This window comes from Dermatophagoides farinae, unplaced genomic scaffold, assembly GCF_024713945.1.
Source record: "Dermatophagoides farinae isolate YC_2012a unplaced genomic scaffold, ASM2471394v1 contig9, whole genome shotgun sequence".
NCBI classification, from domain to species: Eukaryota; Metazoa; Arthropoda; class Arachnida; order Sarcoptiformes; family Pyroglyphidae; genus Dermatophagoides; species Dermatophagoides farinae.
Window position 1 is genome coordinate 113,599 of NW_027461524.1, and position 26,177 is coordinate 139,775.

Sequence of the window (26,177 nt, forward strand, 5' to 3'; positions counted from 1 at the left end):
GCCTTTATTTTGATGAAACAATTCAGAAAGTAGCTTATATTCCGAGTTTCTGCTGTTATAATCTGAAAAAAGAACTGAAATTATTGCAAAACTGTTTTCCTTGATAGCTTGATAAAAACTTTTAATTGAAGCTACTAAGAGACTTTTGATGGGATTTATTGCAACTGAGTTAGACTCTATTATTGCTTTGATAACTGGTAGGTTTTTGATGCTCACAAAATATTCATATTGGGTGGCAGTATCAAGAAGTAAAAAAAGTTGGATTATCTCATTGTTGACATATTTTTTTGTTACCACACTAATATTATGATTGTTGATCATAGAAGAAGAGCTTTCCGTGTTGACGTATCTGATGATTTTTAGAAATTCTATCAAAAGCTTTTCGTAAAACTGAGTTGACAATTGGATTTTATTAATAGATGCTAAAATTATGAGGTAATCAAACAATTCTGACTCATTATTTGAGTTTATAAATTTTTTGGCTATTTTTCTAACAACGCATAAAAAACTTCGATGACAAAGATCGTATGCTAATCTTCGCGATAATTGAAGCAACACAGAATTATTAGACAATTTAAGCATGTTAACCCATTTAGATACCAATAACTTGTTTCTTATGTATGCTCGAATAAACGTACGATAAACAGCTTTGCTTGATTTACGCATCTCAAGATTAATAAAAGTTGTTAAAACCGAATTCAACTTAGAACCTAAACATGTTCTAGACCAGTAACAAAGCTTAATAATTATTTGACCATTCACTTCACTTAATGTCTTGCTTTCATGCTGAAGCTGAGTTATTACTAATCCAAAAGCAACAAGAAAATAATTTTGTATATCAATCAATCTAACTAAAAACGTAAGGTTAGAAATTAGAACATTTTCTGTTTGTTGAGTTAAACACGTTGCAATTATTTTTTCGTAATAACCTTTTTCAAATAGATAAACTAAAGATTTTAAGAAATTGATATCAGGAAGATTTCCTAGAGAATCAATTTTTAAAATATTATTTGCATCTTCATTACATACATAGTATATTATATCATTAGCTAAATACAGATTCGTTGCTGCGATTTTCTCGAAAATATTTAGTTTTGGAACATTTATCGAAGCTTTTCTATATCTTTTAGTTTCTCCTGTTTGGGGTGCTAGAAGACCTAGGTGTTTTTCGTTGGGATTGAAATTGATCTTCAACTGAAGACCCAAACAAGATCTATTTAAAATATTTGATAGTTGCGACGATCCATTGTGAGATTGTTTAAAGTCCATTATTGAATATTGACTTTCTTGTAAAAAATTAGTGTCTGCTATACCATCAACCTGACGTAATACATCTTTCAATACATAAGCAAAACTTTTTGTAGTAATAGTATTCAAACAAGAATGTAAAATATTCAAATATTGCTGGCATAAACTATTAATGCTACCAACTTTTATGTTGTATTGGTTTTTTAAAAGCTCGTTTCTATTAAAACCAAGCGTATGATTAACTTCCAATAAGTGGTATAAGTCTTTATCTATTATTTTGTTTACTCCATTCGAAAAAAACAGTTTACAAAAAGTTTTATCGTTACTCGAACCAACTAAAAACAAGTTTTCAATGGTTCTGCGCAAAGCCAAACTAACATCGTCAATTAAGACCTTATTGCTTTTTTTCTTGTTCTTACAAATAGTCAAATATTCAGAGACTAATGTGTTTAAGATAGACGGGTCAGATTCAACAAGTTTTAAATCAATATCGAGATTTAAAATTTTCAAAAGTTCTTTTGAACTAACACCATTGTTAAACAGATTTGAACCTTCGTTAGACAGTTTTTGAGCTACGGCAGCGACATAATTATACTCTTCAATTTCAGATTTCGACATACAATCGTTATCGGACACTTCTATTAAAAAGTTGTAACATACCATTAAAAATGTCATGAAGCTCGAATAAAGTAATGTCGATTTTAAATTTGAAATCTCGTTCTGTATTAATTCTTTGTTCGAATTTAGATAAGCTTCTACGTCTAAAGGTATGACTAGTTTGTCTATCAATAATAGCGTTTCAAATATTAAAATGTAAGATTTTATATTCAATGCTGTGTTACAGATAGAAGCTAAAAAAGTATTTACAAAATTCAATTTTGGATCAAGTAAAAATTCTTGAGCTAATCTTTGATTTTCAACTGGGACGTATTCTGTTATACCGTTTTCATATATATTATTCATATTGTTTAGCGAAGTTTCAATAATTTGCGTGTTGAGAGAAATACTAGATGTATTCGCATAGGAAATCAACATGCTTGCGTAAGAAAGCAACTTGTCAATATACTGCTTTTGCTGAGGAGATAACTTGGACATATTATCTTTTACATCTTTGACGGAATTCTTTTCATTTTCAACACTTTCTGATTTTTCGGCTTCGCTAATGTAGTCGTCGATATCATAACCAATCTCATTTTCTTCATCAGATTCGTTTACCACAAAATTTTTTGCAGGTGAATCGAAGGAAAATAAAGTATCGTCAAGTGAGTTGTCAAAAAGAAATTCAGACATAAAAGAGCTTAAAAAATTTTGTAACTAAGAACTATAAGCCTACTCTTCGTACATAAACTAATGTAAATTATTTTCTGTCACTAGTGACTATTCTAAAATTAGAAATAATATTTGACTTTTTAAGAGGAAGTCTCGAACTCTGCTAATAATTAATATAAAAACACAAAATAAGTGTCAACGATTTCTGTAGTGCAGTGTGCTTTATAAATCACTTGAACTTTCATCATGACTCCGTTAAACTCAAATGAACTAGACAGCATGAAGTCTATGATGCAAAAACTAAAGTCAAAACTTGAAAAAACTAAGAAATCCGAATATGTGTATTTATATAACTCAAAAAGTTCCGCTAATACAAACAGTGATGAGAGCAAAAAATATTTCGACAGCAAACTTCATAGCGCCAAAAAGATCTCCACTAAATTTAAGTTTATAACACCAGGATATTTTTCAAGTAAGAATAAGCTTCGAGATGTCAAGCTCCCCATGACTGTTAAATTACCAAAGTATACTGTTTTTAATGTAAACTCGAGCAGGAAAAAAAAAAAATTCGCAGATAACACTGATACCCCACCTTGGTGGACAGCATCCGATAAATATTCAACAGTCGGATTGATTGAATACCCTATCAAATGTGATTTAAAAAACCATACAATCAGAGATGTGAAGTTTTTATCAAATAAACAAGCAAGGTCACATCGTATAAATAGTAAAAAGCTTGGTTTGCAACAGCAAAAAGACAAAATTATTATTGGCGCTTTGGCGCCAAAACCAGAACGAATAAGGAAGAAAAATTTATCAAATATTATAAACGCCATGCAGCTTGCTACAAGCACGTTGACAGAAAAAGAATTACGTCAAAAAATCCAAGAAAGATTACGCATTCATAATGAAGCTAATAAAAAGCGCCAATTAACCGTTGAAAATGCTCGCGAAAAGAAAATCAATTTTTGGAAAAATATCGATGATCACTATTGTGGCATTATGTTTAAAATAATGAGTCCGTTAGACCGAAAATTTATAAACACGTTAAATAAAGCAATAAATAATTACCATTCAACTGGAAGATTTATCACGACTGCAGACGGTAGCTACCATCTTATTTTTGCTGAAGGAAGCCCACGATCCATTAGAAAATTAAAAACAATTGTATTAGTCAGATCAAAGTTAAATAGTGAGCAAAATAAAAATTCTGTCTTTGTTGTTTCAGAATGGAAACAAAAATTACGAACTTTTGAGTCATGGAAAGTTATTGCTTGCAAAAATACACGAGAACTACCTTTTCAAGAGCGAGAATTATATTGTTCAATTTCTAATGAAACTTAACTAATATAATTTCAAAATTTTAAAATGTGTTTAACACATTACGAGAACTCGACCTTATATTATGTACCCAAACAAATTTTGATGTTAGAAATATAACATATACTGAATGAAATCGGGGCAATTATTATCGTTACAACGAAAAATTGAGCTCGACAACATAAAAAGTATTTATGGTTACACTGAACCACAATGTGTAGTGGCAAACTTACATAAATATGTTTCACCAAAAATTAATGAACCTACATTTGTGATTCGCTTGTGGAGAAAGATTCAACAGCTATACTTTATGTATTCATGCTTGATTGATAAGGAAACACGAAAACTTTTACTTGAAAATTCAAAATGCGGTGAAATTTCTCAAAAAAACATCACATATTGCTATGAATATAGAACAAGTCAATTACTCAAATTGTCACAGAAAAAATTCCAAAATTATGTCAATAGCTACAAAAAAAATAAAGCAACACTTTCTAACTCTGATTCGTGCATAACAGAAGCTAAAGCCAGAGTAATTTCGAAAACCCAAATAGATGGATATTAATAGATAAATTTTTTTTACGGTTCAAATATAAATTTAGCGCTGATATCTGTTTGATGATCACGATAAACCGAGAATTTTATATTCCTTGCGATATAAAATGGTATCACGAAGATGAGTTATATAAAAATACTGTTGAAAATTTTGAATTTCCAAGAACAGTTTTATATAAATACAATTACATAAATCATACAGCAGATGTTATAATTTGTGCCGAATCCTCTTCGACGAAACAAAGCTTAGCTAGCTTGGGTGTGGCACTGGCACGTGTGGAATGCAACGAAAAAAATCTTGTGAACAATATTGGGTTTACCAAATCTGTGTCTAGCAATACAAACGGTCAAGACTTTATATTTAAATTTTTAGACTCATTGTTAAACCTGTATTTTGATCATAATTTTATCTTAAAGGACTTAATAATATTATCTGCAGCAATAAATTTTAAGAAAAAAAAATATGAAGTTTGTTACGTAGCTTTAGGTGATATCTTTTCATCAGAAAAGCATGGTGTAGAGTGTGAAGTTAAAGCAATCACCAGACACCAAATCATTTGTAACTTTAATTTGACTAAACTGAGTGTTTTATTAGATATATAAATATAAATTCATTTATGTAGTGTAAACACTGAAATAATTATTTTGCCGGCTGCGGATAAAATTATTTCCAAGAAATTTTTTCTTATAATACTATTAAACTTCAGTTTAAACTGGTCAATTCAGTTTAAATGCGAGTTATAATGAAAACATTTATTAATATATCATTAAAGGTTTAAAAGAACTTTTGTTATATACTAATAGCGTGAAGAAATGGATTTACTTTCACCCTTAGACAAATTATGGGGTATAAGAGAATGGACAAATTCTCATTCTGGAATGAATGGATTTCTATTAGCACTTGTAGAGGATAAATACAATTTAGGAAATGACACGATTGATGGGTTTAGTTGTTATTTTTGGAACGAACAAGTTAAAAAAATCATCAAGGTACCTTGTTTATATAATTATTCTTTTCTAGTCAACTATACAAGTGAATTTTGTTCGATAAAAGTAAACGACGAATTCCAAAGTTTATTTTACAATGCACTTGAAATGCACTTGCAAAAATCAATAACTTCGTTCAACTTATCGTATGTAAACCGTCAAATGCTAGGAAAATATGAAATTTTCCAGAAAAATGAGCAAACACCTTATAAATCACGAATTTTCATCGAAGTTTCAACGACTAACGTTGAAAGTTACAATATAATTAAGTCTATTTTGTTAAAGCTTCACAGAAATGTTATTATTGAGAAAAATAGATTGTCTAGATTACAACTTCAAGCAGGAAACCTACTGGAGAGAGATATTATAGCTGAATTAAATAACAACCCTTTACTACTTTTTTCAGATATCTCCGAACATGATATAGAGCATTCTACAAAACATATGATTACCAATAATATGTTAACAGCCAGATGGTATAAAATAGAATCGAAGCAATTAATTAATAATTTTATTGCGTTAGATGCGCCTGAATATTTAAACTTGATAAACAGTTTCTTTCCATCTATCAAACATAATGCTGATTTAGACACAACCGTTCCTAACCTTGAGTTTTTGTCTTGGGATATTGAAACATTTAAAAAACCTTTGTTGTTTCCAGATGCGAGTAAGGATCCTATCATGTCAATCGCGTATAAATGTTACAAAGGATTATTTCTTCTAGTCAACAGAGAATTTTATTCTGAAAACATTGACAATTTTTATTTTGAAAAGAATGAATACTGTAGGGTGTATAACTTTAATGACGAAAAGAGCATGCTTGCATTTTTTCTTGAACATGTTAGAATTTACTGTAAGCCTCATATCATAATATCCTACAATGGTGATGTATTCGATTTCCCGTATTTGGATCAACGGTGTTCCGTTAATGGCTTAAGTCTTTGCGCCCAATGGGGATTTACTGAGCATAAACCGTATTCTGAGAAACCACTTGTTGAAAAAAGTTTAATTCATTATTTGAGTCCTTTTGTCATTCATATAGACTGTTTAAAATGGGTTAAAAGAGACAGTTATCTACCTCAAGGTAGCAGAGGTTTAAAAGCTGTATCCAGAATAAAATTGAATTATGAATGTTGCGAAGTCGCTCCAGAACTTATGGTTGAATACTGCAGAACTAAACCTCAGACAATGGCTGAATATAACGCGTCAGATGCTGTCGTAACGTTTGCTTTGTACGAGAAATATATACATAATTTTATATTGGCACTTGCCAGTATCATTCCATTGAATATTGATAATATTCTTCGAAAAGGAGCTGGAAGTTTATGTGAAACGTTACTAATGAAAATGGCGGTCAATAGTAATGTTGTTATTCCATGCAAAACTAATGACGCAGATGATAGTTGGTATGATGACGAATATTACTTAATTAATGAAACTTATGTAGGAGGTTCTGTAGAGCAGATGCGGACTGGTGTTTTCAAACATGATATTAAAGAAACTTTTACGATTGATCCTAAAGTGATTGATAAACTCATTGATGAATTGGATTTGACTTTTATGACGTTTCTGCAAGAAGAAATTAACCCTTCAAACAATATTGTTTCAACAAACTGGGATAGTATCAAAGTAGAAATAACGGAAAAACTAAATTTGTTAAAGTCGCTACGACAATTCGACATGGAACCTTTGATTTATCACTTTGACGTAGGAGCTATGTATCCAAATATAATTCTCACCAATAGACTTCAACCTTATGCTATAATAGATGATCAAAAATGTTCTAAATGCGTCTACAGTGACGAACAGCAGTACTGTAAAAAAAAAATGAACTGGATTCGAAAAAGTAGTATGATTAATTTAGAACGACATATTGTTGAACAGGTGGAGCAATCTTTAAAGTCTCAGTTATTTGAAGATGAAACAAAACTTACAAAGAATGACACTAATACAGTTCCGTATTACAGTTTACCCGTACGAAAACGAAAAGAAATCAAGGTTCAAAAGTTAAAATTTTTAAGCGCTCAGTTAAACAAAAACAAAAGTCAGAAAAAATATGAAGAATTACTAGAAGCCAATGTATGTCAGCGATCTAACGATTTTTATATAGAAACGGTTCGAGCATTTAGAGACCGTAGAATGATATACAAAAAACTTAAAAAAGAGAGTGAAAAAAAATTAAAGACATGTGATCTTGAAAAGCAGAAAAAATACGAAAATTTAGTAATACTTTATGAAAGCCTACAGCTTGCTCATAAATGTGTGTTAAATTCTTTCTACGGTTATGTTATGAAACGATCAGCTCGCTGGCATAGCATTGAAATGGCAGCTTTAGTTACTTATGTTGGAGGAAACATCATTAAAACAGCCAAGAATATTTGTATGGGTGTAGGTTTACCTTTAGAACTCGACACAGATGGAATCTGGACATTACTGCCTAAAATATTTCCAACTGATTACAGTATTACCGTTAAGTATTACAGTAAAAAAAATTATGACGGCGATATTGAAGACATTTCAGATGTGGAACTGAAAGAAGAAAAATTAAAATTCAGTTATGTTTGTTCGATGTTTAATAGTGAAACAGCCAAGTATTTCACTAACCACAACTACCACTATTTTGACAAGACTAAGTTTGTTCGAACAAAAGTCAATTCCATTTTTTTTGAAATTGATGGTCCTTATCAGGCGATGTTTTTACCAGCTAGCGAAAAAGCAGATAAGCAATTAAAGAAGCGTTACGTTGTCTATGACTTTAAGAATAAAATCGTCGAGTTGAAGGGATTTGAGCTTAAACGCAGAGGGGAGCTTGAGATGTTGAAAATTTTTCAAAAATCTATTTTTCCATTGTATATATCTGGTTCTTGCAAAGAAGAAATATTTTCCAATTTAGCTAAAGTTGCAGAAAACTGGATTCGGTTTATAGTGTCCAAAGGCAGAAACAGTACTTATAAAAAAATTGTTTTAGACTTACTAACTGAAAGCGTAACGGTAAGCAAACCTGTTTCCGAATCTACAAGACTAAAGACTTTTGCAGTCTCTACTATCACCAAGCTTTCAGAATTAAGAGACGATCCTTCTTACCTTAATGAAAAAGGAATTAAGGCGAGTTTTGTTTTGGTCAGTTTCCCTATTCACGCTCCACGAGTAAGCAGAGCGATACCTGTAGAGCTCTTTTTAACTGACGACGATAAAATCGCTCGTACCTTAAACAAATGGACTGGTGGAGTCTATACAAACATATTAGGTTCCGCATCAAATAAACCCTGTGTTACAAACCATAGCGAACTGCTTTCTTTTTATTTAGACTGGGACTACTATCTTGAAAGACTTAGTACGCAGATCTTCAAGCTTATTATTATTCCATGTGTGTTACTGGGATATGAGAACCCTTGTTCTATCAGCCCACCAGCTTGGGTCACTAATTATAAAAAAAATCTCAAGTCCACAAATAAACTTACTGATTATTTCACAATCAACCCTAGACGCCCTGAATTGTTTCAGCCAAATGATAATTCAACGATTTCGTCAGATGAGACCTATTTACAGAAATTTATAAAAATATACAAAGAACACAAATACTCCGCGAATAAGGAAAACAGTTTGAGACGTACTAGTTTTTTTACTTTGTTAAAACAGGTAGAGTCATCTGACTTCTTAGTCAATAAATTCAAATTCAGCCTTTTTCCAAAAAAAATCTACTCACCATTAAATTTGACTGAATGGATTGAGAACAATCATTTCCATTTGGCAGGTGTTGACGAATTATCTAATTGTTTTTTGTTGCATCCTAACTTCTCTCATTTCTTTGTTATTCCATACACAAAGCTGCATACAATGATTTTTACGAGAAAAATGAACGAAAATAAATTTAACGCGTTTCTTGAAGCCGTAAAAGACCAGGTAATACAACGTACGTCCACTGACTTGTATTTAAATAATGAATTTGTTAGTACCCAGAAATTAATATTTCTGCACAAAAGTTTGAACCATTTCTACTCTACAGCTTTACACGTCTTTGAAGGGGAAGACCCAGATAATTACATGTTTTTCTGCGACTACATTGATCCTGTCCATGTCAATGTTTCGAAAAATGAAAAAAACTTTTTGTTAGGGTCAAGTATGACTCATCCGTGTTTTTTCAAAGCACAAAATGTTCTTTCTATTTGCTCAAACATTGATTTTTTCATATCAGGAAAAAACTATTCTCTATTTTTGAATTTACGCTGCAACGACATTTTCGATCCAAAAGTTTTGATATGCAACTATTTTGTTTTTGGAAACTCACTTGTTTCTATCAACGAAATATGTCAAAAAATTTGTGAAGACACTATAGAAAAACTTCAAGCAACTTTTGACGACGTAAACTACTTTTCAAACAAAATAATTTCTAAGATTTCTCAGTTAAAGTACATCATACTTCCGATTTCTAAAAACCTAATCAAATCTGACAGCTTCAGCAAGTTTTTCTCTCAGGAATACATGGAAACCTTATCTAGTTATATTACTTATAATAGGTCGAAACTGAAATTTCTCAATATAAAATCTAACAACAAAACTCTGTTGGCGATTTTAAAAAAAAACTTCTCAAAATCATTCAAAGGAGTTTCAATTACATATCCGTTTGTGACTTTTGATTTTCTACAATTTACTCTTAACACAAACATCAATTTTAGCGCTGAAAATTTTGATATCATATCAACAGGACTGTCACAAACGCTGAAATTGAAAGAAGCGTGTGAACTAACCGCTGATATAGATTGTTTAAATAACTCTAAACTGGTTGATTATTTAACAGGTACGTATATTAAACAACGAATCAAATATTACAAACAAACTCACGGCTACTACAGGGAAATGACTATGTCAAAGGATTTCATTTCAGACTACTCGTTACTCGGAGGTTTGGACATAATGCCCGACTTAGTTCATGATTACTACGTGCCAGGAATTTATTGTTGCCAAATTTTAAAATTGGATTTTTTTTTACACTCGATACTTATAGTAATTAAACTAATTGATCACTTAACGAAATACTATTCTACGAACATCAAAAAACTTGCCACACAAACTTACTTACAAAAGGACACGCAATCGACCACGGAAAATTCTTTTTTCAACAATAACATTCAGTATGCGTCGTCGCTAATCCACTTCATTTCAACACTTGTCAACAAACGCAACGGACACTTACTTATAAGAGAACTTTTAGAAAATCCACAGAACGCTGAAATTCTTGATCAGGTCAAATCGGTTTTACTGAGACTGTTTCAAAATAAGCTCAAGCAATGCATAGTCGACATTTCAAAAGAAATTAACGCAGATCTACAATTAATATATATGTCTAACACTTGCATTTTGATTTCCATTCCAACAGAATCTTACAGCTTAGCGAAAAAATCTGCATCTTCCATATATTCGCTACTGTCATCGAAAATGAAGTTTAAAGAATTATTCAATCCGTTAGTTTACCACATCAAATGCGGAGTGATTTTCAATCAATTCAATCGTATTTTTCTTGACAACAGCAACCAAGTTGTCGATATCGCTTTACCATGTCTTAATCTTATGCACGAAGCCGCTACTTTTGAGAAACTCATCATTTCCTGCTTACTGACTAGGTATTCCATTGACCATGAAAAAGACGAGGTGTCATCTAAAAACGCAGTTGATATGACCCAGAAACATAAAGAAATATTCATCGAAAATATGCGCAAGATACTTCACTATCTTTCTCAAATGATTTCTCTCGATTCAGAAATTCCTGTTTATGAAAACATAAATAGAATTGAAGTTCCGTTTAAAGTCTTGAAACTTTTGCTTAAATTCGCTAAAATCGACACGTTCGAACAACAACAACTTGGCATGTACTTTCCTGTTTCTTTCGACGATTTGTCACTCACAAGTGTTCCCATCATTATTCTAAAATCTGTTGTTTGTGTTCACTGCACAAAAATATTTGACATTTACATCATTGACGACATCGTTGATTGTCCATACTGCTCCAAAGAAATAATGACTGAATATTTACAAGAAAAAATCATTGACATGGTTAAAAGTCATATTTTCACCTATCATGTAATAACACAGCCAACTTGTGATTTATGTAACCAGCGCAAAAACTATATTACACAAAAATATTGTAAATGCGGAGGTTTATTTTCAAAAAAAACTCAGTCTGCCATTTCGATCAATCAATTTTTACGAATAATCAGTAAATATGCTCACGAATATAAATGGTTTTTAACAAAAGATTATCTGAATTTATTTATTAGTTAATGATTAAGTAAAAGTTAAAGTACATTATTTTCGATAGTTTGATTTTTTTCATACAAAAACATAGATATTACGTCCACATCGCATGAGCAGCAATCTTCGAAAGCTGATATCAAATTTTGTTTCAAAAAAGATATTTTATTTGTCATAGTTGTATAACGCATTAATGAATTATTCAAAATGTAAATCGGCGATTCAACTTCTTTTATCTGGACATTTCGGGCGATAGTGATGATTAATTCTATCCATTTATGCAACAAGTAATTATTGATTTCATCATCAATTCCATGTAAATACAATTTGCTTTCAAATAGTTCAATCATGACTAGTCGAAACAAAAAATCGTGGCAGACTTTTAAAAGTTTTATCATATCATTATAATTGCTGGTTTTTTCTAAAATATTACAAATACGCTGATCTGAGATCTCACGTTTAACGATCACATCTATAGTTTGAAATATTAGATTCTTATGAATTTTTTTGGTATCAGTTACAAGGTCCCAAGCAATATCGGATTCATTTATCATTTCTCCGTGCAACGAACAATATAGTACCAAAATCATAACGTAATCTATGTTAATTAAACAATACATTAAAACATTTCGTAATTGACACAAAAGTCTAACAATATCGGTTTCCTGCAAGTCTTTGCATTTAAGCAATTGTAAACGAGTATAAATAGAAGTAATATTTTTCTTGCACGCTTTTGACTTGTTACTATTTACTGTGGTTTCGGTAATTTCTTGACATAACAAGTCAATTATTTTCAATAAAATGTAGCATAAATTTTGTTGTGTATTCTTATTATAACTAGAAATAGATTCAATGAATTTCTCGTTTGTATTCAAATAAAAATCTAAGATACTCGTAAAGCTACTTTGAAAATCGAAACTTGATCCTGGAACAGAAGTGTTTTCAAAATAAATATTCGAGATATATTCGTGAAGATTGCGAATAAAATCAAACTTATAATCGCTTTGAGCAGAACGCGTCGTCAGCAAAATAGGTAATCTTTCTGTCAATAGTTTTATTGATCTCTTGAATAAATTGATTTCATTTTGAACCGTCTCTTCAAAAGAAGCATTTGAATCTGTAAATGTCATTCGACCTTTGAAAAAAACGTATAACCATCGTGTAAATGAATAGACAGAATTATTGCGTACTTTAAAGTGTAATTTTTTTGTATAACTGTGAACGTGAGTTTTGTAATTGCGTGAAAAAATTAGCGAACTGGCAAAAAGATTCAAAGTAAGCAGACCGAAATGTGTATGAAAAATGTCGGAATGATTTTGGTTGTCAAAATCAAATAGTGAAAATGTTGAATTCGCGGTATATTTTGAAAAACCATTATTACTATTATTGTAACAATCTGTAATAAATTTAACACAATCAGTGTTTAAAACAGTCGGAATTAAACATTGAGGGACGTTGCTGTTTAGCAATAAAGCCGATAAAATTTGGGAGCCGGTAAGCCAAAAAGCGTAACACAAATCTGGTTGTTTATATAACCTACCTTTGGAGCCTTGAGAGTCAACTTCTTGATAGTATTTTGAATGTTGCAAAAATAAAGACGCAATGTATTGAATCGAAAATGTATAGGCGTCGTTAACAATAAAAAGTTTCTTCATTATTCTTACAAGCATATATAGTGAACCTAAAGCGACGAACGTAAAACCAATATGTCCTTCACCTTCGGGTAAACAACCAAAAACTTTATTTTCAAAATCAAAACATCGTATTATACTATCTATCAATTTAAATATATGAGGCTTCAGCAATTCATAACCTACTTCAACCTTCTTTTCTGAAATTAATAATATCGCCAAGCCACAATATGTTGAGCGGATGTCAAAATTATTTGATGTTGAAATGAACCAACCGTGTTCTAATGTAATATCTTGTTTAATACAGTTGCTTAGTATATATTCGCAAGTTTTTCTGTAATCAAAATTACTGCCTGAAACAAATTTATTTTCAAGCAAAATTAAATATGTGTACGATAAAACAAGATCCGTTTGTTCGGTAAGTAGTGTTATTAGTAAGTTTGATTTTTTATCAAGTCTTGTGGAAATAATTGTCGCTATATGTCTTTCCGTGAGTTCTCTTATTTTTTTTTCAATAATCTGAACTTTATTAATATCATAGTTAACTAATTGAGTTTCTAAATCTTTAGAAATAGTTAATATGGTAGACAAAACTTGAACAAATCTGATTGAACTAGATATCCAAGATAAAAGAGAAATATCTTGGTCTAAAATATTTAATAATTCATTCGTATCTACTCCTGTATGTTCACTTATTACTTTTAAGGTAGAACATTCTAAAGTTTTTAACGAATATATTTGAAGTAACAGACAGTTTTTATATATGTAATTAGAAAGTTTTTCAAAATTGACTGTTTGCAAAAAACGACTTAATTCTTGAAGTTTACAAGTTTCATCTTTATAATATTTGTCTTCTGTCAATAAAAAAACATCATAATTAATCAAATTCAATGAAGACGATAAAAATATTGAATCGATAAGCATTAATTAAGTTTTCTAACAAATAAAAAATTCTATTTTATTAATAATCGTACTAAGTATTAATTAATTCATCATACCCATTAGTAATATTTGAAATCATTACTAAATAAATTGAAAGAAATATACGTAAAACTGGTAAATTGTTCTCGTAATGTAAACAGGTTTATTGGAATATTATTTTCTACAAAAGTATGATCCATAAATAAACTGATCAGTAAAGATACAATACCGCCTTTTTTTATCACTTGACTAATTTTTTCTGATATATTTTCAAAAACATTATCTTCTCCAATTTTGTTGGAATTGCTGTTATATCGATTTTTTATAACATGTATTATAATACGTTCCTGTGATAACAATAAATCTAAAGCCACCCCCAGTTTTATCAAGGGATATTCTATCTCTTTTAGCAATCCAGAACTGCAAATGGACGTGTATTTATAATACTCAGCGTAATTTTGGTCAAGGTTAAGGTAATAAAAGGTTTCTTGTGATATTACTTCCATAAAACCTCTACTATTCGCTAAGTATGAGTATAAATTTATTAATGATTTTTCCTCAGTATTATAGTATAATTCATTTAAGCATTTAGTATAATACTCTTGAAATTCTTTATTAATTTGGACTGAATACTCCGACATTTGGTTTTTAGAGCACATTTGAATAAACATGAGTAATACAGAATAAATTTCATTAAAATAATCTTGAATAAAGACACATGTAACTGTTCCAGGTTTGCAACTTATAGTTGAAAACCATAAATTATTTAACTTTAGGTTGAATTTTGTATTGTATTTATTTAACACATTTAGTGTATCTTCGAGCTTTGAAAATGATCCTGCTGGTTTTATAGAAACATCTTTATCATTCGCTTTAATAATTTCCGATTTGTTTTTGTAAGAGTGGACTTTATAGTTAGCGATATTGTTCATAAGAAAAAATTTTATTTCTGATGTTACCGTTGATCTAAAATATTTCTGTTGTGGCGAAAAAAAATTATTTAAGGCCGCATATAAAATATCTTGAGAAGTAATATGACATAATATATTTGTTGACAACACACTTAGAGGTAAAAACACCGAATTAGTTCGAATTGATGTTTCTAAAAGTTTTAAAATATAGTAATCGTATAATATTTTAGCGCTTTTCGTATTCAAATGTTCACTTTTTTCAACAATATGAATAGATTCATAATAGACAGGAACTTTTGAAATTTCGTTTTTCAATGAATTTATAATGCATGGAACAAATTCTTGATTGTTACAAAATTCGATTATTTCACTGTAGAGATTAGACAGTAGCGATGAAATACTTTGATCAGCAGAAACTTTTATATTATATTCTTTTTGGGAACTAAACAAAAAAGTTGATAATTCATTTAAATCTTTAATCTGTGTTTCGCGATCAAATTTTTGCCTCGGAAAAGACAATATTCTCATAATTTTTTGACATTCGAATAACCAGTATAAAATGTCTAGATTATCCGATGATGTTATTTGAGTTATCTCAATAAATTTGTAAAGAGTTGATTTTAAAGATAAAACTAATTCAATTTCTTTTAATGGACTGAAGATAAAAGATATGTTATAAATCGTTAATTGTTTTGAAAGAAGTTTAAGGCTACTCAAAGCGTAATAAGTGTCAATAATATTTCCACTACCTTTTTCAAACGAAAACATATAGTTTTTCGTTTTTTCATCCCATGACAATTCTATTGCACATATTAATTGATAAACTTGCAAAAGCGATAAGTTAACTTTTTCTGACGATTCGGCTAGTGTGTTATAAAGATCCAGTAATTCTAATGCCATAGTTGTTTGATTTTGTTGAAAATTATTATCATACGAAAAGAAAACGCAGTGATGATTTTTATAAGTTGTTTCTTTTAAATGTTTTTGTAATAGTTTAATGCATACTTCTCTAAATAATTTCATATTTACTGTTGAATATTCAAAGCATGCTTTTAGAATGCAGTAAGTATTAGTTAAACTTGGCAAACCAGTAATTGGTGATTTAAATAACTTAGACTCAGGATCAAACAAGTCTTGTTGAGCTGAACATAATTTGCGCTCCGTCAAAGTTCGTATTCGTATAAAATATGAGTTACTCGAAGCCATTTGAGCATAATTAAACTGAATAAACTTATTTGAAATGATATTTTCAATTTCAGCATTATTCGAAGATAAGGAAAATAATAACTCCATTTGAGACACTTGCAGTAATATATCTCTGCTAAGTGTTTGAATATATACATCGCTGATCCTATTTTTTTGAGATGAGAATTCTTTACTCGAATTTCGAGATAAATGTATATCATTCAAAAATAGTGTTGTGAGAACAACATAGTATTTATTCAATACATTTCTCAATTTTTCTTTGACTGTATTGAATTCATTATTTATTTGATGTACGTTCAAGTTTGTGTTTTTACTGGTTCTGCGTTTTTTATACTGTCTTATTTTTTTAATAGGCTTGTTGTCTTTTAAGTTTGTATTATTAGAATGTTTCTTTTTCGTTTTTTTATAAATAGTATTAGGATTCCAATTAATTTCAAAATTTTCATCCATCGAACTTAACCAATTTCTAATTTGGACGGAAGCTTCGATAATTTTTCGACTTTCACTTTTAGGTGAAGGTGAATAACTGGAATTTGCATCTTGCGTATTGCATTTTGTGGTTTTAGTATCTATGTCTAAATTTTTTTTTTCAAATTTATCATGTTTAAAGTTGTTATCTAATGAAATAGGCAAGAACGTTTTTATGTCGTATTGCGATTGAAGTTCCTGACTTTTTATTGTCATATTTCTAGATGTATCGTTTATAATTATATTAATTTTAGGAATGGATCTATCTAAGCTGTTACTATTTAAGCTATCTGTGTTACTATTGTCTTGTAAACAATATTGTTGGCATAATGATAAGTTCTCTGAAAAGAGTTTTTTTTTTTGTTTCATAGTACTTCGCATGCCATAAACAGACATTTAACTTTCTTTTAATAGCAGTAAATCTAGTTATATTAGGTTTTTAATAAAATTCAAACATCAAAAGACGCTAACTCAAAACTAATTACGATATATAAGTATGAAATTCCCAAGTTTATACTGTGTGCTGTTATTATATATGTAATATACACATAAAATAATTACGAAAAGTTAAAAGAATTGTGTAGAAATAAATGTATTATGCTTCATAAGTATGTGATCAACTAATGTAGACTGCTTGGTACATTAATAAATATAAAATAATTATTTTATCTAAAATATTTTGTAAAAATTAGATGGACTTATATCTATTAAAGATGATGAAAAATGTTAATGGAGAAATGTAACCAATTAGTTATGTCAGGGATGTATTCACATAAATTAGAAGATTTAATAAACAAAGTTAGACAAATTACTAACCCAAACCACGAAAAAGCTGTTTTAGACGTTGAGTTGTACAATATTATTGCAAGTTTAGCAAAGGATGGAGATCTCTATTTGGCTAGAAATATCAATAAGTTAGTCTATCTCTTTTTGAATGGCATAGACGTAAGTTTTGCTGCACTGGAAATGATCAAACTTATTGGAAGGCCTCATTTATTGGCTAAACGTATTGGATATTACTCTTTACCATTAGTATTGGATAGTAAAAGTGAAATCACATTATTGGTCATTAACAGTTTAAAGTTTGATTTAAAATCTAAATCACAGTACATTACCTCAGGCGCATTATCTTGTTTGGTTTCTCTTGTGAATACTGATTTATTAACTAGTTTAATTATAGAAATAGAATTGAATATGAGAAATGTTAGTCCTTTAAATAGAAGTAAAGCAATAATAGCATATTCAAAAGCTATCCAAAATAATTTATTCAGACTTGAAAATGGTATTGAAATGCTCAATAAACTATCCGAGAATGAAGAAGAAGTTGTTTTTCTGTCTTTGTGTGTATTGTTTAATGTTTGTATTACAGCATATTATACTCAACAAAATCACTCAAACAGTTCAGTGGAAAAAGATATAGAGCTGCAGTTGAAATCTTTAATTAATAAATATATTGAAATAGATTTACATCTTCTTAGTTTGTCTTCTGCATTTGGTTCAGTTTCTCATTACGAAAAGAAAAATAATTATTCTAATTTCAAATATAGCTTGTCTAATGATTACAATGGTATCTATCACCCGTTTTTGGTTTCGAAAATTCTTCAGTTAATTAAACACTATATTATTAGTTGTAGTCGATGTAGCCATATTATTGACTTGAAAGACTTTCCAAGTTTGTTCACTCTGATTGAAAACTGTACGATTTTTAACAGAGATTTAAGGCAAATAGCTTTAATAATAGTCGTTGATGCGTTGCAATTAGGACTTACATTATTTCAACATGCAGACAATCTGCAAATCCTAAATAAACATGAATTTGATGATTTTTCTTCCGTATTTTTTAACAACCTCTCTAGATGGACATGCTACTATTTAAAAGAAACGGATATTACAAACAAAATTGTGTTTTTGAATTTAATACTGAAAACTCCTATTGAAAAATTAGATATTTGTGAAATAACCAAGATACTGTCTGAAAATCTTTTAAACAATGACATCATGCTTAGGATCAAAGTTGTTGACTGTTTAGCTTATATTACAACAAAAGCAACATATGTTACGACGATTGGAGTTTTTATTGATTTGTTTATGGTTGCGTCAACTAACTCAATTATAGACACCAACCCCTATGTTGCTGGTAAAAATCAAAGCATTACAGGAAAAAAAATTAAAACTGTCAAGTCTGTTGATGAAAAGATGACTTTAAGTCATCTAGTTATCGAGCTTCGCAATAAAATTTTAGTTAGTATCTTTAATCTTTTAGAAAAATTCAATGAAGATGCCATCTTTAAAATTGATAAATTCTTTGAGCTATTGCTATTGATCGATCCAATGTTCGGTACTTCTTTCATCGACAAAATATTTACTTCGCTAATTCAAGAAGTTTCTTGTTGGGAGTATATTATTTTCAAAGCTTTAAACATTGCCCGCTCAAGCATGTATCAGATTTTTTTGATAGAGTTAATTTTGCGATTTATAATATGTTGTGTCAACACTTCTCGCGTTGATGTCACTAATAGTTCACAAAATTTGACTGATGCAGCATCAATCTCCACCAGTTTCATCGATTCTTTATTAGGAGACTCTAGAGAAGATGGTTCTTCTAAACTAATGAGTAATTTAGAAAACATTAATATTGACGATCAAAAATTATATAATTTTTTTCAAGCTTTAGGAATGATGTATGATTACTATTCCTTAAAAAAAAACATTGATAAATTGTCAGATTTGTCAGAGGATTGTTCTATCTCTAATAAGATCATTCCAGAGTCTGACTTTTTGACTTTTGAAAGCAAGGATTCATCAAACTACTTGTGTAAGCTAGACCCTACCACACAAAGATATGCATACTCTCAAAACTTTATATCCTATTTTTTGATTTCGTTCGCTTGTACGATTGCGAGAGCTGCTCCCAATAACAAAAAATCGTTACTGAATTTATATTCAAGTATTAAATTTCCAACAAACTATATTTACTTTGTAAGATTAAGGCAAAAGCTTGATGCTAATCTTGATAATGATAAATTAAAAACTTTTGAAGGTACTATAGATAGTATTGTACGGTCAAACGTTAAGTTCGTAACTCCCAGTATTGACAGTTGGTCAAAACCTTTATCTGAATCTGAACTGTACGAAATACTAGTTTCTAAGTTTACTAGTGTAGTAGATTCTAAATGGACATATTCGTCTGGATTAATATCAAATAAAGCGCTAGTAAACTTAAAGCCTACTTTTGAGTTTTTCGAAAGCAATAATGTTTCTGAATTTGATGAGCACGAATGCGTGCCAATAATAAACGGCGGACAAGAGAAAAAGTCAAGTTCGCTACTTGACGCTGTTTTTACAAATGAGCTTGATTTTAATTCAAGTGTTATCAATGTTTTAAATGATAAGACTGAATCTAGTTTTGAAGCTGCAGACAAGAAATGTGACAGCCAATCTCATGAAAAAGAAAAAAAGGTTGATAATTGTTTCGACAGCTTCTTAGATGAGTGCCTATCTTAAGTAATATACTGGTAATTCAAATAAGAAAAGATCAGTATTCATTTACATTAAGTTAATATTACAGTAACAACACGTTTGTTCATAATACTCGTTAAAACTGAACTTATAGAAAAATAATACCGAGTGAAATTGTTTATTTGCATATAAAATTCAAGTAGGTAGGAATTTATAAAATCTTAAGTTTGTCGGCAATTTCTGCAGCGTCACACGATTTGTCAAGTTTCACAAAAGCCTTCTTTTTAGCGTCAGTTCTAATCAAAGTGTTTACATTAGCGACTTTGCATTTGAATCGAGTCTCGACGGCGTGGGCGATTTGGGATTTGTTGGCTTCTGGGTGGCAGATAAAGACCAAAGTGTTTTTTTCAATCATTTTAATGGCAGACTCAGTTAGTAAAGGCGCCTTGATAATGCTGTAAACATCGAATTTAGGTTTCTTTGTTTCAATAAGTTTTTCATTGCATTTGCTGGGTTGAGGAGCTCTAGTGCTAGTTTTTGGCCTGTAAAAGCGAGGCTTAGTTCTAATTTTCTTGACGACATTTTTAGCTTTGCCAGTCAAAATGCTAGACACTTTGGTAGCTTTTTTCGAGTCACTGCTAGTCATTGTATGATTTAAGTTTTATTGCTAATAAACTCCCTTTTTTTCCAAATAAATAATTAGCTTAGACAAAACGAGTTTAGTTGGGTAAGCCTTAAAATTGCGCTTAACTAATTTCTGTTTTGTAGTGCCTCAATCGCTCGTGCGTGAATAATCTGGTTTAGCGTTTTTGGTAAATTTTGGAATTGGTTGGAAAAATTATCAGCTGTAATTTTATTTTTTTGCAAGTATTTTTTTGCTTTGGCTAGATGCGTATTCGCCAGTTTTAAGATTTTCATCGGAGTGAGCTTACATTTTATGTCATCTTTTATAGTTTTTGTAAAATGGTCGTCGTTTAAACGTCCCTTGAGCATTTCCACTATTACTTTAGCGGTTTGTCTGGGCTGATGATGGCCTAACGACGGAGTCTGCGTGCCGTCACTACCAGAATAGGCGAGCAACAACTTTAAAAAATTTTCATCCCGTTGTAAGTCTGTTATTTTGGGTCTTTCGGCCGGATCGATGCTAAGCAGTCTGCAAACCAAATTAGCTTCTTCAACGCCTATAATTTCTGGAAGCTTATCAAAAAGCCGTTCCCCTGGTCGTTCTGCAAGCAGCTTAAGTCCCGGAATGTATTTAAAACACGTATAGTATTTGATCATATGTTCTGGGATTCTCATGAAGGTGATTATTTTGAAAAGTTGGTCCGCATCACTGCTCCCGTTCAAAATATTGATGGAAATTAACAGTTGCAGCAGTATACAGCCAAGACTCCACATGTCGACGCACGTTCCATAAATTGTCTGCCCCATTAACATTTCAATAGGTCTGTACCACAACGTGACTGCGTTGCACGAAAAAGGACGAGGTTTGCCGTCTAGCTGTTCCAGCTGGCTCAAGCCGTAGTCTGCGATCTTGATCGTTGCGTCATCTTTTATTAAAATGTTGTGTGGCTTAAGGTCTCTGTGAATTATTGAGAGCGAATGTAACACGCTGACTCCGGTTATAATTTCTTTGAATATCATGAGAACATCTGATCGCGGCAAGAACCTGTTTTTTTGTATCGCAATAGCCAAAAAAACATCCAAGTTACAAAGACAAGATTCTATAAACAATGCCAAGCCAAATGGTAAAAAGGCTATATGAAACAGTTTTAATATGTTAATGTGATTAATCTTTTGCAATTTTTTAAGATAAACAGCTTCACGAAGCGAACCGGCGTTCACACCAGAAGAAGTCTTGCTGTTCATTTTCACAACAAAGATTTCGTTGTTTTGCTTATATCGTACTCTTAGAATGTGTACTGTTGCTGTTTCGTATAACTTTTCGATTATTTCATAGTCTCTTTTTAAAATACTAAGTGAATCAGCCAAAAGTTTTGACGAAAGCGAACAGTTATGACTCATCTAGTTCCAAGATATGATGATCAAGCCAATAACGACATTGTTTCAAAGTTAGTTCTGGAAAATTAAAATTTATACATTAATAAAAATAATCAGAACTTGCGTTACGTTTTGGCGTTATAAAAATTTGATTGTTACAAAAAATTACCAAAAAATAAAAAGTTTCAAAAAAAATAATAAATTAGGCTTTGATCTGCGTTCGCAAAGATTGAGTTTGTTGCAGCCACATCGTTAAGTATTTGCTTATAATGCTGATCGGATCGCTGAGTTTACATTGTTCTGAAATTGTGTTTAATGAGTCAACAATACATTTGACGATAAATAAAGTTTCACGCGCTAGGTTGTACGCTTTGTATGCAGAAATCTCATTATGTGTGATCATCTTGTTCAGATGTTTAGTTTTGTACAACGTCTTGATGTATGAATTCTTAAGAGCTAATTTAGCTATTTTCTTAGTGATGGGGTGCTGAACTTCTACCAAATCTGCATTCATCAAAGGCACAACGCCGATGTCAAACTGTAGATCGAAGTTCAAAGCAGACAGTATGGACTGGATCGTGGAATAGTCAGAATCGTAAAATCCGTTTTCAAACGCAGATTGGAACACGTTCTCCATGGTTGGTACAGCTGTCATCGATAAAAATGCCTCCCAATTGCTGCTTTCGAATTGTTTCTTACATTCAGTGGAAAACGTTTTTCTGGTAAAAGGTAATCGATACTTAGATTCGCTCTCATGTAGTCTGGTCTTTAATGCACATAATCTATACACATTTTTAACTGTTGTTAAGACTCTATTGTTGAACTTAACTGAGATTTTGGCTAATTTTTCGTCCATCGGGTTAACTAAAGGACTCCATTGTTGTTTCTCTGCGATTATGCTATTGGGGAAGATTTTTTCGTAGAGTTCTTCGCTGTGGTTTGCAATCTCAAAGCGTCTCAACATGCTGTGAGTGAAATACATGGGGTGGACGCAATGCTCAAACAAGCTGAAAAGTTTCACATTTAGTTCTTCTGTGACTGTAGCTGGAATGGTAATATCTGACAAGTAGCCGGATAAAATCGCATTCAAGAAAAATAACGCGTTTGAATCTGAATTGCCGAAAGACATCAAGACGCTGCTGAGTTGATTAACCCAGCCCGAGTTTGAGATGGCTCCATTTTTATATAAAAGATTCATCAACAACATGTAGTGAGACTGGTACAATGTTTTGTTTTTGAAAATTTCTTCTTTCGTGTAACTAGCGTGCAAAGTACGTAAAAACATTTTTGATATTTGTTGGCAGTAGCTTGTGACTTGTTTTTTATATACAGCTTCGTTTAAATGTTGTGTTTTCTTAGAAAGCGAGCAAATCGCGCGTAAGTAGTTTGTTTTTTGAATGAGAACTTCAGGTTTCATTGGGTATTCTCCGTTCAACTTGTTAAGTTCGCTGCACAGTAAATGTCTGAGTGTTTTCATGTTGAAATCCCAAAATATCACAGAACCAGCAGCGTCAAAACCTCTACGACCGGCTCTACCAGCGGTTTGTCGATACAATAAAGGAGTGAGAGCTGCAACTGGACCCGCAAAAACAGTGGTTCTACAAGGCATGTTAATACCCATGGAAAGTGCAATGTCTGTAATTACGATCCGCACATATCTTGCTCTGAACAAAAGTTCTACGGCTCTTCGGTACTCTCTGTGCAAAGAATCGTGATACAAACCAATACCTCGTTTCAGGGCTTCTAACAAAATAGCTGGGACTTGTCCTGATTTAATATATCGTGTAAGTTTACAAAATTTGACGATTTCTTGAAACTCTTCTTGGTGACTCTTATAAATTCGCGCGTCACAGATGAAAAACTCAGAATCGTGGTCATCTTCTACCAAAGTTGGCTCTGGGGGAAGTGGCCCACTCAGTTCAGCCATCAGTTTTTCATCAATACCCTGCTCTTCCCTTTCTGCCTTTGAAAACAATGTGTATTTTTGCAGTTTTTCTCTCTGTTGGAGCAGGAGCTTGTATTCATCTTCGCGCTGCTTGTTTAGTAGTTTGGTCATCGCTGATAATTCAGGAGTACCGTGGTATTTCGCGTGATGTTTGAGAAGCAAATAAGATATCAAATTGTAAAACATCTTACTAGCTATAGATCGCTCAAAATTGAAAATTAAGGTGGGCAACAGTTGTTGTTCTTCCATATGTTTTATTAAACTCAATGTTACAACAGGGTCTATCAGTTTTTCTGTGGATAATACTGTAGTGTTTATTACATCATAAGTTTTGTTTATTTCATTGTCTTCATTCACTTCTGGTTCATTCGATTGGAGACTTGTGGAGTTTTTATACCAGCATTTTTTGTTTTTGTTAGAAAGATCAGAGTAACGGTCTATCTTGTTGATAATGACATTGTAATCTTCTTTAGTCAATACGTTATTCTTAAACAACTGGTGAATATGATAAAATAGTTTTTTAGAATAATCGAGATATTCAGATTTGGTAATGGCTGCTGTCGCCGAGAAATATGTTTCCGGATCGAATTCGTTCAAGAAAACAGAATTTTTCTCATCCTTGTGGTTTTTAAACAAGTCACACACTGCTAAATAAATTGCTAAACAGTCAAAGGGAGTCAATTGCATTTCACTGATTGATGGGTCTAAACAAAATTTTTCGTACGATACAATGATGAAAGGATTTAAATTCATTAGCTGATTACCAGAACTTGAGTAAAGCAACGTTTGAGTGTGGGCGTAGCGTTCGGAATGAACTATGATGTCCATCGTCTTTTCCTCAAGCGTAGGTTGTGCTTCTTTTAGCCAGTTTGCAAATGCGTCTTGATTACTGAGTGTAGCTGAAAGGGACATGAAAGGACAAGGCATTAGTTGAACCATGTGCTGGAAAGACAAACCTTTTTGCGTGTCACCAATACAGTGAACTTCATCAATAATTGCATACTTGATCTTTTTTTTCCATTCGAGGATAGAAGGATCAGAGCTAGACAAAATAACTTCGATTGCAGATGGAAGTGTGATCAAAATTTGACAACAATCCCAATCTTGAATTTTGTCGTCAAATAGACGTCCAAACAAACGCATTCTTGTGTTAGTTAAGTAGGTTTTATCCGTAAAACGTGCGATAACTTCAGATTCGACTTGAAGTGCAAGTGCTCGAGTAGGAGCCACGAATAAAACAACACTTTCGTCATCGTATCGCAACACTTGTTCCATAGCGTAATAACAGGCAAAAGTCTTACCAGAAGAAGTAGGAGCGATAACCAAACAAGAACGAAGGTTATCAACAGCGTCTAACATTTTAACCTGCCAATCATCAGGTTTGAAACAAACTCTTGAGTCAGAAATTGATCCTAAAGATCTAGCCATGTCATTTCCGAAATATTCAAGCTCGAATCGAGAGTCTGTTCCCTCAATGATTGCAAAATCAAATTTAAGGTTACAAGGTAAAGTTGTAACTTCATACTGAAGCAAAGTGGCCGCTAATTCCTTGATTTTTTTTTTCTGAGCAGAGTTCAAATTAGCCATTGTAGATACAATGCTATCGATAGTTGTAATACCTGGATACTTTACTGAATAGTTATATTCCGTGTTTAATACTAAATGGTAAATCTTATACATTATCCAGTTCCAAAAAGTGTTTTTACAAGAGCGTCTAAGCCCCATGAGCAGTAAAATCTTTTGAAAAGCTATTATTTGTTGTGCATTAACATGGTGAGTGTACGATTTGCACGCGACTTCTACTATTCTAAAAGCTAAACCCATTATTTGAATTACGTGAGCTTTGCTCATCGATGTTCCCAATTTTCGGAAAGGTAGATTTGTGGTAAAAACATTCATAACATTGTTGATGATGATTTCTATTAAAGATAGTTTCATGTCAACTGAGTTTATATGCTTGTCTATATGTGTAAATTGAGTTAAAATTGTAACATCCGCAGAGTTTCT

At 31.5% G+C, this 26,177-nt stretch overlaps 1 protein-coding gene across 1 annotated transcript; it reads left to right on the forward strand.

Moving 5' to 3' along the window:
• Positions 1-5,823: 5,823 nt before the first annotated feature.
• PolE1 (DNA polymerase epsilon catalytic subunit 1) lies at positions 5,824-17,508 on the forward strand. The gene is made up of 3 exons (XM_075735110.1): positions 5,824-7,840; positions 7,892-8,526; positions 17,458-17,508. Exons 1-3 carry the CDS (start codon positions 5,824-5,826, stop codon positions 17,506-17,508), a joined length of 2,703 nt encoding a protein of 900 aa, XP_075591225.1.
• The last annotated feature ends 8,669 nt before the right edge of the window (positions 17,509-26,177 follow it).